The sequence below is a fragment of the Elephas maximus genome, chromosome 4, assembly GCF_024166365.1.
Source record: "Elephas maximus indicus isolate mEleMax1 chromosome 4, mEleMax1 primary haplotype, whole genome shotgun sequence".
In the NCBI taxonomy this organism is placed as follows: Eukaryota; Metazoa; Chordata; class Mammalia; order Proboscidea; family Elephantidae; genus Elephas; species Elephas maximus.
Window position 1 is genome coordinate 80,521,348 of NC_064822.1, and position 13,478 is coordinate 80,534,825.

Here is a 13,478-nt window from a genome sequence, read left to right on the forward strand (position 1 = left end):
TCTGTCATTCATATTATTAAATAGCACTGTATGGAAAAAGAGACACTAAAGGCCAAAGATCAATGTTATTGACAGACTAGTCAAGATTTCTTTGGTTACTAGATCACAAGAAATTTACTCGTCAAATTACCGCAAACTAAACAAAATGGAACCCAATCTCAAATTGTTTCTTCTCCAGGTATTTCCACGCCCATGAATGGTAGTCAATATATTTCAAAGTTATGGTAGGCTTGTGTTTCCCAGGTATTTCTCAAAGAAATGCAAGATGAAGGATGGTATATACACTTAAGCTAACTCATGGCTTCACACATCTACAGCTGTTTTTTTTAAAGATTTTAAGACCTGAACAATCATCATAATTTAGTCCTGGGTAAGGGGTGGATAAAATTTGTTCATTGTGGCAAAGAAGGCAATTGTGTTTCATACTGAATTCCCTGTTAGAGTAAATAATTTGATCATTTCTTTAAAGTTTACTGATAAAAGGTATTAACATACCAAGTTCAAGTTAATCTCTGCTGTAAAGAGCACTCAGAAAACTTAAGCTAGGCCATACTGTGAATCTTTACTTTAGCAGAGAATTAAAAAAAAAAAATATGATGCAATACTGTTCCCAGAGGTGAAACCAGAGATGACTCAGGTTCATTCGTAGTAACCATTTCCTGCCATATTAATTTCATAATGCATTTCGGACACAAAACAAAGGTCATTTTCATCATTTACCATAAATGTTTTGTTGATCTTGATTTACAGCAGCCAAAAAAAACCTTTAACTGATTCACCGAAGTTCCAGCATTGTTATGAATATTAATATTTTAAATTACACTGGTATTTGGAGATGATTTCAATACAAAATACATCTACCAGTGTGGACAGCATATATGATTATTCAGAATGGTAACAAAACAAATGGAAAATTTTCAAAAGACTCTTACTTTTAAATTTTAAAAGCAATTAATACTCAAAGTATCAAAGGAAACCAATTTTGGCAGCCATATCGGATGATGCATGGGGTAGGCAGATGATGCCCCTTCTTTTAATTTAGTTTCCCAAGTGTTGACTGCAAAATCTAATTTTTAGTCAATAATTAAAGGCTTTTAATTTTATCAAGTGTTTATTAATGTCTATCATCTAACCAAAACAAAAATACCCATTGCCGTCAAGTTGATTCTGACTGATAGCAACCGTATAAGACAGAGTAGAACTGCCCCACAGGGTTTCCAAAGAACTCCTGGTGGATTCGAACTGCTGACCTTTAGTTAGCAGCCAAGCTCTTAACCACTGTGCCACCAGGGCTCTGTATATCATCTAATTTACCTTTACATAACAAAATTATTGACAAGATACTTGAGTAAAGACTTAACAATTATAAGAATCCCATTCATTATTGATATTATATGGTAATAAGCATTGGTTTTACATGATCACCGAACCTAATTCTAACTTTCTACTTGATCCCATTTCCAGTGAAAAGAAAATACTTTCTCTAGCCTTCCTTTTGCATTGACCAGGCGACTAAGACAACATAACCATACTTTAGTGGCTCTTCCAGTCTTTTCTCAGTGGCCCAATTAACATGGCTCAAAGCTACGGGGAAAGACGGATGGAGGAAATCTGCCCATCTTTAACCACAGATAGCATCTAAACTTTGTGCCTTTATATTTAATAGGCCTATTCTCTACAATTATGGGCACGAAAAATAGGTACCAACTTACCTTTTGCTCTTCATAAGCATCCTTCAGGCAAACATAATTTGTTACTGCCCTCATTGCTATCGGTAATTTTCCAATTGCCTTCAGATCAATAGGCTTTTTATGAGCTGATATAATAAGTGTGTTCATCCACCAGTACGTTGCCTTTGACAGTAAATTCACAAATGGTTGAAGAAATCTCACACCCAGATCCTGGAGGTCTTCAGGAGGCTTTACCTTCTGAGGATGCATGAAGAATACATATCTCTGGGGCAGGAAAAAAAAAACACAAAATAACAATTAGCCCAATTCTTTGTCCACATATTTAAAATAAAATCCTAACCTTGTCTACATTTTCACTACTGGTGGCCCAAATTTATATTTTAATACTTCTTTCTATCTCTCTTTGAAATAGGCTTTGGAATATTTCCCCTTCATTGTCACTAGATTAACTAGTGAAGCACAGAATTTCATACTTTATCCTCTTGAGGCCAATTCTAAAAAGTCAATTATCTTATTAGAAGATAATAATTACTAATAACCAGCCTTTCATGATATCCTGTGACAGGTTCAACTAAATCAGGATTTTTACATTATTTAGATTTTAAAATATGTTATCAACACCATTGTTGAATCACTCTGCTGATTTGTGCTTTCGTTGATGTTAACTGACTGTTCTTCACTGTGCATTGCAGTGTGTTTCCTGTGACTCATACAGAAAATTCAAAGCTCCCTGATGGAAAATAAATATTGAAAAATTACTCACTAGTACTTTACACAACATAATTGACAACATTATGTGCTGGAAATTACAAAGGTTTGTAATCACGAGACCAGGTGTGAGTCTTTTGACTATGTGTTACTTTGGATGTAGAGCTTAATTTCTCTCTATAGAAGTTTCTTCCTCAATAAAATCAGTAAACTGGACTAGATTAACTTCTTCCAGTTCCAAATTTCTAGAAATACAGTATTTTGCCTAACCCAGGTGTGTTCTGGACTAATCATGAGTGATGGAACTTCTTGATGAAAAAAATTGCATTTGTAATATAAACTGAGCACAGTGTTTGACACACAGTATGCACTCAATCAATATTTGTGAATGAATAAATAGATTCCAGGGTCATAACGTGTTACGGATTGAATTGCATCCCCCCAAAATATGTGTTGTAAATCCTAACCTCTATGCCTCTGGTTATAACCCTATCTGGGAATGGATTGTCTTTATGTTAATGAGGCCAGATTAGTATATGGTATATTTTAAGTCAACTCTTTTGAGATATAAAAGAGATTAAACAAGCTAGCAGAGGAGAGATGGGGTAAGATAGAAGCCAAGCCACATGGAGATCTCTAAGGAACAAGAAAGCAGAAACTAAAGAGACAAGGACCTTCCTCCCTAGCCAAAAGAGAAAGCCTTCCCCTAGAATTGGAGTTGTGAATTCAGATTTCTAGTCTCCTAAACCATGAGAAAGTAAATTTCTGTTTGTTAAAGCCATCCATTTGTGGTATTTCTGCTATAGCAGCACTAGATAACTAGGGCATTCTGTAATTTCTGGAACATTAGTGGCCTGAAGTTTAGTGCTTAGTTCAACTTTATGGCTGCACACATAGATCATATATGTTTGTTCATCATTTACGGCTTATTGTAATATTCAACATTAGGCTCTTGAATCCCAATAACAAAACAAAAATTTTTAGATACCTACTCTGACTCGAATGACGTTGATCTCCACAGCCATCAGGAGTCCATTCAAGATGACCATCATGCCTGTGATGCAGAAACGCAGGTCGGATATTCCCCAACCAGACTGCCAGTACTTGACCAATTTTATGGTCTTTGTAATAAATGCCATTACCCAGTACAGAAACAGAGCTGGAAAAAGAAAAACATGCAATCTGTCTCTGATAGTTTTCAAACTGCACTGACATTTGTACACACACACACAATGATTTTTTATAACAAAGACAATTTTAAACATTCTATTTCAACATAATTTTGTGTGTTAAGAAAACAACACACAAGTTTTTGTGTACTTTCGGATTTGTGAATTCGAAGTACAATAAGAAATTGAAAAGGTTCAGTGTTTCTACTCTGATGGTAAGTGACAGATGGGAATACATAAGGGGATATGTAAATAGGGATGACCCACGTTCTTCAAAATTTGTATGCAAATCTGTTGCTTTTAAATTGATTTTATCTTTGGGTCTTCTTGTTTTTTTTTTTCTCAAGAGTCCCTGATTGTATGTCCTGATTGTATAAATCATTCACATGTTGGTATCTGTACAACTTATCCAATATGTAAGTGTGTTGTAGCTTCCAGAGGCATGTCCAGTGGTGTTACCCTGGACTTATTATGAAACCCATGTAACTATGTAATAGGGTTTCTGCTTTTCAATTAGCATTCAAGTACTAAGAGCCTCTTCTCACCCAAATGATTTAAAATATCAATTCCATCCACAAAGCACAGAGAAGAACACTGATCCTGCAGAACAAACCCAGATTTCAAGTAGCTCAGTAAGGAAGAAATCTGTACCATCTTTTAACTGTAGCCAGAATTCTACAGCAAATATGAAAGGGAAGCAGAGACTCTCCTAGAAATCTGCTGGCAAGGATTCAATCTACTTTGAACTTTGAATAAAGGTGAGCACAAGTGAATATGTAAAACACATATAAGACATGTAAATGTAAAGAAGAAATGTAAAACACATATAAGACGATCCAATTTAGACAACTTTTATCAGAACCAGAAAAGTTAAGGGTGATCATAACTTCCTTAATGAAAATGAACTAAACTTCAGCATATGAGCTCATCATATAACTTTTGTAGCTTAAAATGCAGAGATAATCTGAATGGATTTAGAAAAAACAAAACAGCCAAATGATATGCATCTAAAGAAATACACCTTAAACATAAAGAAACAATAGAATGAAAGTAAGTGGATGGGAAAAGATATACAATGAGAACAGTAGGCATAAGAAACTTGGCATGGCTATATTAATATCAGATAAAGTAGATTTCAAGACAAAGAATGATATCAGAAATAAAAGGGACTTTTAAAATGATAAAAAGGTCAATTTTTCAGAAAAGATCACATAATCAAGAATGTCCATGTGCCTATTAAAGACTTAGATGACCTGAACACTAGCAACTACCTTGAACTATTTGGCATTTATAGAACTATTTTATATTTGGCATTATAAAAATACATCCAACATCTTCAGAATAGGCATTCTTATCAAGTGCACATGGTACAGACTGCATGTTCACTCACAAATGAAGTAGCAATAAATTTTAAATAACAGACATCACAGAGTATGTTCTCTTACCAAAATGAAATTAAACTAAATATCAAGAACGATAAGTGTATTTATTTTCTTTTGCTGCATAACAAATCACCACAAGCTCAGCAGCTTAAAACAATATATACCTATCATCTCATAGTTTCCATAGGTCAGGATTCTGGGTATGTGACAACGAGGTTTCTGTTTCAGGCCATGCCAGGCTGCAATCTAGTGCTGGCTGGAGTTAACAGTCTCATTAGACACTTGACTGATTTGGGACCTTCATCTCTGCCATACTGTATTGGCTAGAAGAGGTGCCCTAGTGGCGCAGTGGTTAAGCGCTCTGCTGCTAACCTAAAGGTCAGCAGTTCAAACCCACCAGCTGCTCTATGGAAGAAAGATGTGGCAGGCAGCCTGCTTCCTTAAAGATTTACAGCATTTCATAACACAGTTTATAAAGAAAATGCTCTACATTCTACTTTCGGTGAGTAGCGCCTAGGGTCCTAAAAGTTTGTGGGTGGCCATCTAAGATACTCTACTAGCCCCACCTCGTCTACAGCAAGTGAAAATGAAAAAAACCAAAGTAACAAGTGAAAGATTAGCCCAAAGGACTAATGGACCAGAACTACCACAGCTTCCACCAGACTGACTCCAGCACAACTACATGGTGCCCAGCTACTGCTGACTGCTCTGACAGGGATCACAACAGAGGGTCCAGACATAGCTGGAGAAAAATGTAGGACAAAATTCTAACTCACAAAAAAAGACCAAACTTATTGGCCTGACAGGACTGGCAAAAGATTGGGAGTATGGCGCCCAGACACCCTTTTAACTCAGCACTGAAGTCACTCCTGAGGTTCACCCTTCAGCCAAAGATTAGACAGGCCTATAAAACAAAATGAGACTAAATGGGAACACCAGCCCAGGGGCAAGGGTGAGAAGGCAGGAGGGGAAAGGAAAGCTGGTAATGGGGAACCCAAGGTTGAGAAGAGCAGAGTGTTGGCATTTTGTGGGCTTGGCAACCAATGTCACAAAATAGTATGTGTATTAATTGTTTAATGAGAAACTAATTTGCTCTGTAAATCTTCACCTAGAGTACAATAAAAATAAATAAATATGTGTTAAAGAAAAAAATATTTACTGCCTTGCAAACCCTATGGGGCAGTTCTACTCTGTCCTATAGGGTTGCTATGAGTTGTAATGGGCAACGGGTTTGTTTGTTTGTTTTTGCTATTGGGTAGAAGGAAGTCACAAGCCCCACTCATACCCAAAGGGAGAGAATTATACAGAGTGTGCACACCAGAGCACCAGAGATCATTGGAGGTAAACTTTGGGTCTGTCCACACAATAAGATATTTACAAATATGCAAATATTTTGAAATTAAACAACAAAACAACATAGGTATTTCCAATAACTTACAGGTCAAAGAATAAATAATTAGAGAATTTAGAAAATATTTTTAACTAAATCATGATGAAAATATTACATATAAAGATGGAAGGATGCAGCTAAAATAGTACTTAGAGTGAAGTTTATAGCTTTAAATATTTATTTTAGAAAGAAAAAAAAAAAAGACGAGTCCAAAATCAATGACTGAAGTTTCTGCCATAAAAGCTAAAAAATGAAAAGCACAGAAGATAAATAAAAGAATGAAAACAAATAATAGGGATACGAACAGAAAATAAAATAGACAACAATTGAGAAAACTAACTGGGGAAGAGCTGCGTCCTCAGAGTAGAGTTGACCTTAATGACATGGATGGAGTCAAGCTTTCGGGACCTTCATTTGCTGATGTGGCATGACTCAAAATGAGAAGAAACAGCTGCAAACATCCATTAATCATCAGAACCTGGAACGTACAAAGTATGAATCTCGGAAAACTGGAAATAGTCAAAAATGAAAGGGAACACATAAAGATCGACATCCTAGGCATTAGTGAGCTGAAATTGATTGGTACTGGTCACTCTGAATGAATCATATGGTCTACTATGCTGGGAATGACAACTTGAAGAGGAATGGAGTTGCATCCATCATCAAAAAGAACATTTCAAGATCTATCCTGAAGTACAATGCTGTCAGTGATAGGATAATATCCGTACACCTACAAGGTAGACCAGTTAATATGACTATTATTCAAATTTACACACCAACCACTAGGACCAAAGATGAAAAAATGAAGATTTTTACCAACTTCTGCAGTCTGAAATTGAGTGAACACGCAATCAGGATGCACTGATAATTACCGGTGATTAAAAAAATGCAAAAATTGGAAACAAAAAGAAGGATCGGTAGTTGGAAAATACGGCATTCATCACAGAAACAATGCTGAAGATCATTTGATTGAATTTTGCAAGAACAATGACTTCTTCACTGTAAACATCTTTGTTCACCAACATAAACGGCAACTATGCATATGGACACCTCACCAGATGGAATACACAGGAATCAAATTGATTATATCTGTGGAAAGATATGATGGAAAAGCTCAATATCATCAGTCAGAACAAGGCCAGGGACTGACTATGGAACAGACCATCAATTGCTCATATGCAGGTTCAAGCTGAAACCGAAGAAAATTAGAACAAGACCACGAGATCCAAAGTACCGCCTTGAGTATATTCCACCTGAATTTAGAGACCATCTCAAGAACAGATTTGACACATTGAACACTAATGACCGAAGACCAGATGAGTTGTGGAATGACATTGAGGACATCACACATGAAGAAAGCAAGAGGTCATTTAAAAGGAGAGAAAGAAAAAACCTAAATGGATGTCAGAAGAGACTCTGAAACTTGCTTTTGAACTTCGAGTAGATAAAGCAAAAGGAAAAAATGATGAAGTAAAAGAGCTGAACAGATTTCAAAGGGCAGCTCCAGAAGATAAAGTATTATGATGACATGTCAAGGACCAGGAGATAGAAAACCAAAAGGGAAGAATATGCTCAGCACTTCTCAAGCTGAAAAAAACTAAAGAAAAAATTCAAGCTTTGAGTTGCAATACTGAAGGATTCTACAGGGAAAATACTAAGCAATGCAGGAAGCATCAAAAGAAGATGAAAGGAACACACAGTCACTATAACGAAAAGAACTGGTAAACGTCCAACCATTTCAGGAGGTAACCATCAGGAACCGATGGTACTGAAGGAAGAAGTCCAAGCTGCTCTGAAGGCATTGGGGAAAAATAAGGCTCTAGGAATTGACAGAATACCAATTGAGATGTTTCAAGAAATGAATGCAGCACTGGAAGTGCTCATTCATCTATGCCAAGAAATTTGGAAGACAGCTACCTGGCCAACTGATTGGAAGAGATACACACGTATGCCTAGTCCCAAGAAATGTAATCCAATGTGGAACTTATCAAACAATATCATTAATATCACATGCAAGCAAAATTTTGCGGAAGATCATTCAAAAGCAGTTGCAGCAGTATATCAACAGGGAACTGCCAGAAATTGAAGCCAGACTCATAGAACATAGAACCAGGTATATCATTGCTGATGTCAGATGGGTCCTGGCTGAAAGCAGGGAATAACAGAAAGATGACTACCTGTGTTTTATTGACTATGTAAAGACATGTGACTGTGTGGATCATAACAAATTATGGATAATATTGAGGAGAATGGGAATTCCAGAACGTTTAATTGTGCTTATGAGGAAGCTGTACATGGATCAAGAGGTGGTTGTTCAAAAAGAACAAGGGGATACTGCGTGGTTTAAAGTCAGGGAAGGTGTGCATCCTTTTGCCATACCTATTCAATCTGTAGGCCGAGCAAATAACCCGAGAAGCTGGAGTATATGAAGAGCGGGCCATCAGGATTGAAGGAAGACTCATAAACAACTTGCATTATGCAGATGACAAAACCTTGCTTGCTGAAAGTGAAGAGGATTTGAAGCACTTACTAATGGAGATTAAAGACCACAGCCTTAGTATGTATTGCACCTCAACATAAAGAAAACAAAAATGCTCACAACTGGGCCTATAAGCAATATCATGATAAATGGAGAAAAGACTGAGGTTGTCAAGGATTTCATTTTACTTGGATCCACCATCAACACTCATAGGAGCAGCAGTCAAGAAATCAAAAGGTGCATTGCGTTGGGCAAATCTGCTGTAAAAGACCTCTTTAAGGTATTGAAAAACAAAGATGTCACCTCGAGGACTAAGGTGTGCCTGACCCAAGCCGTGGTGTTTTCAATCACCTCATATGCACGTGAAAGCTGCACATTAACAAGGAAGATCAAAGAAGAATTGACTCCTTTGAATTGTGGCGTTGCTGAAGAATATTCAATCTACCAGGGACCTCCAAAAGAATGAACAATTTGTCTTGGAAGAAGTACAACCAGAACGTTCCTTAGAAGCAAGGATTGCGAGACTATGTCTCACATACTTTGGACATATTATCAGGATCAGTCCCTGGAGAAAGACATCATGCTTGGTAAAGTAGAGGGTCTGTGAAAAATAGGAAGACCCTCAACAGGATGGATTGACACAGTGGCTGCAACAACGGGTTAAAGCATAACAACAATTTGTAAGGATGGCGTGGGACTGGGCAGTGTTTCTTTCTGTTGCACACAGGGTAAACTATGAGGTGGAATCGACTTGATGGTACCTAACAACATATATAAGCTGTATTGGATAGGCACCTAACAACAACAACAAGGGTGCAAGATACAAGGTCAATATACAAAATCTGTTGTATTTAATATTGTGGCAACAAACAATTGGGAAATGAAGTTTATAATGTAATTCCATTTACAATAGCTGCAGAAAAACAAGCAAAAACTAGAAATAACTTAAGCCACACAAAACCCCTGCACTGAAAAGCTATAAAACATTCCTGAGGAAAATTAACTTTGATATAAATAAATGAAAAATGGATTGTAAGGTTCGATATTGTTAAGATGACAACTCTCCCCAAAATTTCTTTATAGATTCAATGCAATCCCCATCATACTGTCACAAGGATTTTTTTTTTTTGCTACAAATTGACATGCTGATTCTAAAATGTGTAAGGAAATGAAACCAGAATATCCAAAGCACTCTTGGGAGATAAGCAAAGAAAAAAGTTATATGACTTATAATACATAACTTTAAAATTTCCAAAGGTACAGTAATCAAGATAGAATGGTAAAAAAAAAAAAAAAAAAAAACAGAACAAAACCATGAATACAGCAAAGGAAAAGAAAACAAAGAGTAAAGAAATAGATCACACTTTTTATAGTTATATGAATTAATTTTTTTACAAAGATACCGAAGCAATTTGATTGGAAATGGAAAGTCTATTCTGCAAATGGTACTGGAACATATGGATATCCACTTAAAAAAAAGAAACTGAATCTTGATACCTACCTTACACCACATGCACAATTAATTTAAGATAGGTCACAGTCCTAAAAATAAAAACTGAAACTATAAAGCCTCTAAATGAAACAGGAAAATTTGAGAGAAACATACTTAGCGGAAGGCAAAGATTTCAGGAAACAATAACCATACATGAAAAAAAAGATAAAGTATGTGATATCAAAATTAAAATATTTTTCTCAAACCAAATCCATTGTTGTCAAGTCAATTGCAACTCACTGCAAACCTATAGGATAGACTAGAACTGTTCCATAGGATTTGCAAGAAGTGGCTGGTGGATCTGAGCTGCTGACCTTTTGGTTAGCAGCCCAGTGCTTAACTACTGCCAGGACTCCTCCTCCTCAAAAAGGCCCTGTTAAATAATGAATATAATTGCCATAGTCCGGTTGGAAAATATTCTCAAAACATATACCTAATGACATACTAGTATTCAGTATACACAAAGTACTCCACAACTCAATAATAAAAAAACAACTGAACAAAAAATGGGCAAAGGATACAAACAACCACTTCACAAAGATAGCAAATAGCCAATAAACTCATCAAAAAGTGTTCAATACTATTAGCCACCATGAAAATGCAAATTAATATCACAGTTGTGTACCAGTATGGATTTATCATCATAAAGTTGTTCATGTATTTCCTGATTACCCTTTTAAAGTACCGGTACACATCCACCAGTATGGCTAAAACTTGAAAGATCAAGAACACCAAAAGTTGTTGGGCATGTGGAACTGGAAGTCCCACACACTCTAAGCGAGCATGCAAGATGCTACAACCACTTTGAGAAAAGATCTGGCAGTTTCTTACACATATAAATATCTACCTACCTGTCAACCAGAAGTTTCACTTCTAGGTATTTATCCAATAGAAATAAAACCATATATTCACAAAAAGACATGTACATCCATATTTATAGCAGCTCTTTTCATGATAGTCAAAACCTGGAAACTGTCCAGGTATCTATCAATAGGAGAATGGAAAAACTGTGATATATTCATACAATGGAATATTACTCAACAATTACAAGAAAAAAAATACTGATAAGTGCTACATTGTGGATGAATCTCAAAAAAAAAAAAAAAAAAAAGAACATGCTGGGAGAAAGAAGCCTTACAAGCAAGAGTTTATACTGTATGATTCAATTTATATGAAGTTCTTGAACAGATGGAACTAATCTATGGTGGAAAAAAAAATGACAGTGATGTTGCCTCAATGGGAGTGAAAGTGAGGACTGACTGGGAAAGGGCACAGAAAATGTCCTTGGAAGATGTTAATGTTCTATATCTTTATAGGGTTATACAGGTGTATGCGTTTTCAAATTAAGATTTCTGTACCCCATGTATGTAAATAACTGTAAACAGATATTTAACTCTATTTAATGATATGCACGCTGAAGTGTTTAGGTATGAAGTGTACTAATTTCTGCATCTTATTCTGAAATGCATCCAAAAAAATAAGATGGATTGATGGATGAATAAACCAAAAAAAAAAAAAAAAAGTTGCCATCAAGTTGATTCCAACAAATAGCGACCCTATAGGACAGAGTAGTGCTGCCCTGTAGGGTTTCCAAGAAGTGGCTGGTAGATCTGAACTGCCAACCTTTTGGTTAGCAGCCACAGCTCTTTAACCACTGTACCACCAGGACTCTGATGGATGGATTTAAAAAAAAAAAAAATGGATAGAGGGATGGAAAGATGTAGATATGTGAAAAAGCAAATAGAGCAAAATGTAAATTGAAGAATCTAGTTGTTGGGTATATGGGTATTCACATAATTCTTTCAAATCTTCTGCATGTTTTGGTAATTTTCATTATAAAATATTGGGGCAAAATTACTAGCTTTGTGATCTTAAAATAACTGGACGTTTTCTAGGTCCAAGTTTTCTATTCTAAAATAATGAGGAAGTTAGACTATCTTTTATCCCTATGAGTCTTTCCAGCAATCTGATCAAATTGTGCCCTCTGCCTTGCATCTACATAAAAATAAACCTTTGATTTTGATCACATTTCCTTTAAAGTATCATGAAAATGCCCATTTCCTTTCTAATTACATTTTACCACTTTGTTACCACATCTATCTTTGAGAAACTTGTATCTAGCTTCCCCATTGTTACTATTTTTTCTTCTTAAAAAAAAAAAAAGTTTTTCTTCTTACCTACTGGAAATTTAACTATTTTTTTTATACCTTCATGAAAAGATTTCTGTGACAATGTCTGAGTGCCATTTTGTAGTAAAGAGCTTTCTATTAAGATAATGAAGACTGTGTCAAGCCTTTAGATTAGTATTTAACTCTATATACTTTTTCAATTTGATTGGCTTTGCCCAATCATGTAATGTGACATCACACAGAATTGAATAATGAGCATTTTCCACTCACCCAATTTAAATTTTAATGTCCTCTGGATAAAAAATTTAAAATACCAGCTGTTATTAGTATTTATTAGCTATTTTCCTAATTTCTATATTAGTAGTCAATGTCTCTTTCATCATATAACACTGACAATCAAATGAAATCTATGAAGCTTAGAAAATTGAAGGTGTTCATTCATGCAAACACAATTCTGCCTACAATTTTAGGAGGTCCACAGCCTCGTGCACGCTATCCACGATCCATGATCTATACCCTCATTTCAGCTCTTTTTATGAAACTGTACACCAGTGAATGCAAGGATGGGTCAGAGTATTGTATATAACAAATTGAGATGAGTTATATTATTTCTGGAGCCCTGGTGGCACAGTGGTTAAAGCACTTGACTGCTAACAAAATGGTCAGTGGTTCAAACCCATCAGCCACTCTGCAGGAGAAAGATGTGGCAGTATGCTTCTGTAAAGATATATACCCTTGGGAACCCTATGGAGCAATTCTATTCCGTCCTATAGAGTCTCTATGAGTCAGAATTAACTCGACGGCAGTTGAACTCTCCTTTCTAGGCAGCAGTTCTAGGAAAGTATAGAGACATCCCCACGGCAGCAGTGACAGGCCTGGGCAAAAATTCTCAGAACATCAAGCCAGAGGCAGAAACACGTGGAACTGGTTGAGATTCTTGTACAAGGGGTAGCATGGTGCAACAGGTGCTTGCAAGAACTCTAACCTTAGAGTACAGTTTCTGTAAGTCAAAAGAGGAGCACCTTCCCTCCACTTTCT

General features: G+C 36.1%; 1 protein-coding gene across 10 annotated transcripts in view; it reads right to left on the reverse strand.

Annotated features, from left to right (window-relative positions):
• Window positions 1-13,478, reverse strand: part of ABCC9 (ATP binding cassette subfamily C member 9) — a 151,182-nt gene that overhangs the window by 121,291 nt on the left and 16,413 nt on the right. For 7 of the 10 annotated variants that reach the window (XM_049882611.1, XM_049882609.1, XM_049882612.1 and 4 more), the window contains 2 exons: window positions 3,392-3,558; window positions 1,713-1,955 (listed from right to left, as the gene is read on the reverse strand). In XM_049882611.1, coding sequence (XP_049738568.1) covers window positions 1,713-1,955; window positions 3,392-3,558 — 410 coding nt within the window. Of the gene's footprint in view, window positions 1-1,712; window positions 1,956-3,387; window positions 3,559-6,680; window positions 7,097-8,719; window positions 8,841-13,478 lie in introns of those variants that run through there. The other 3 variants (XM_049882615.1, XM_049882614.1, XM_049882616.1) reach the window with 3 other exon arrangements.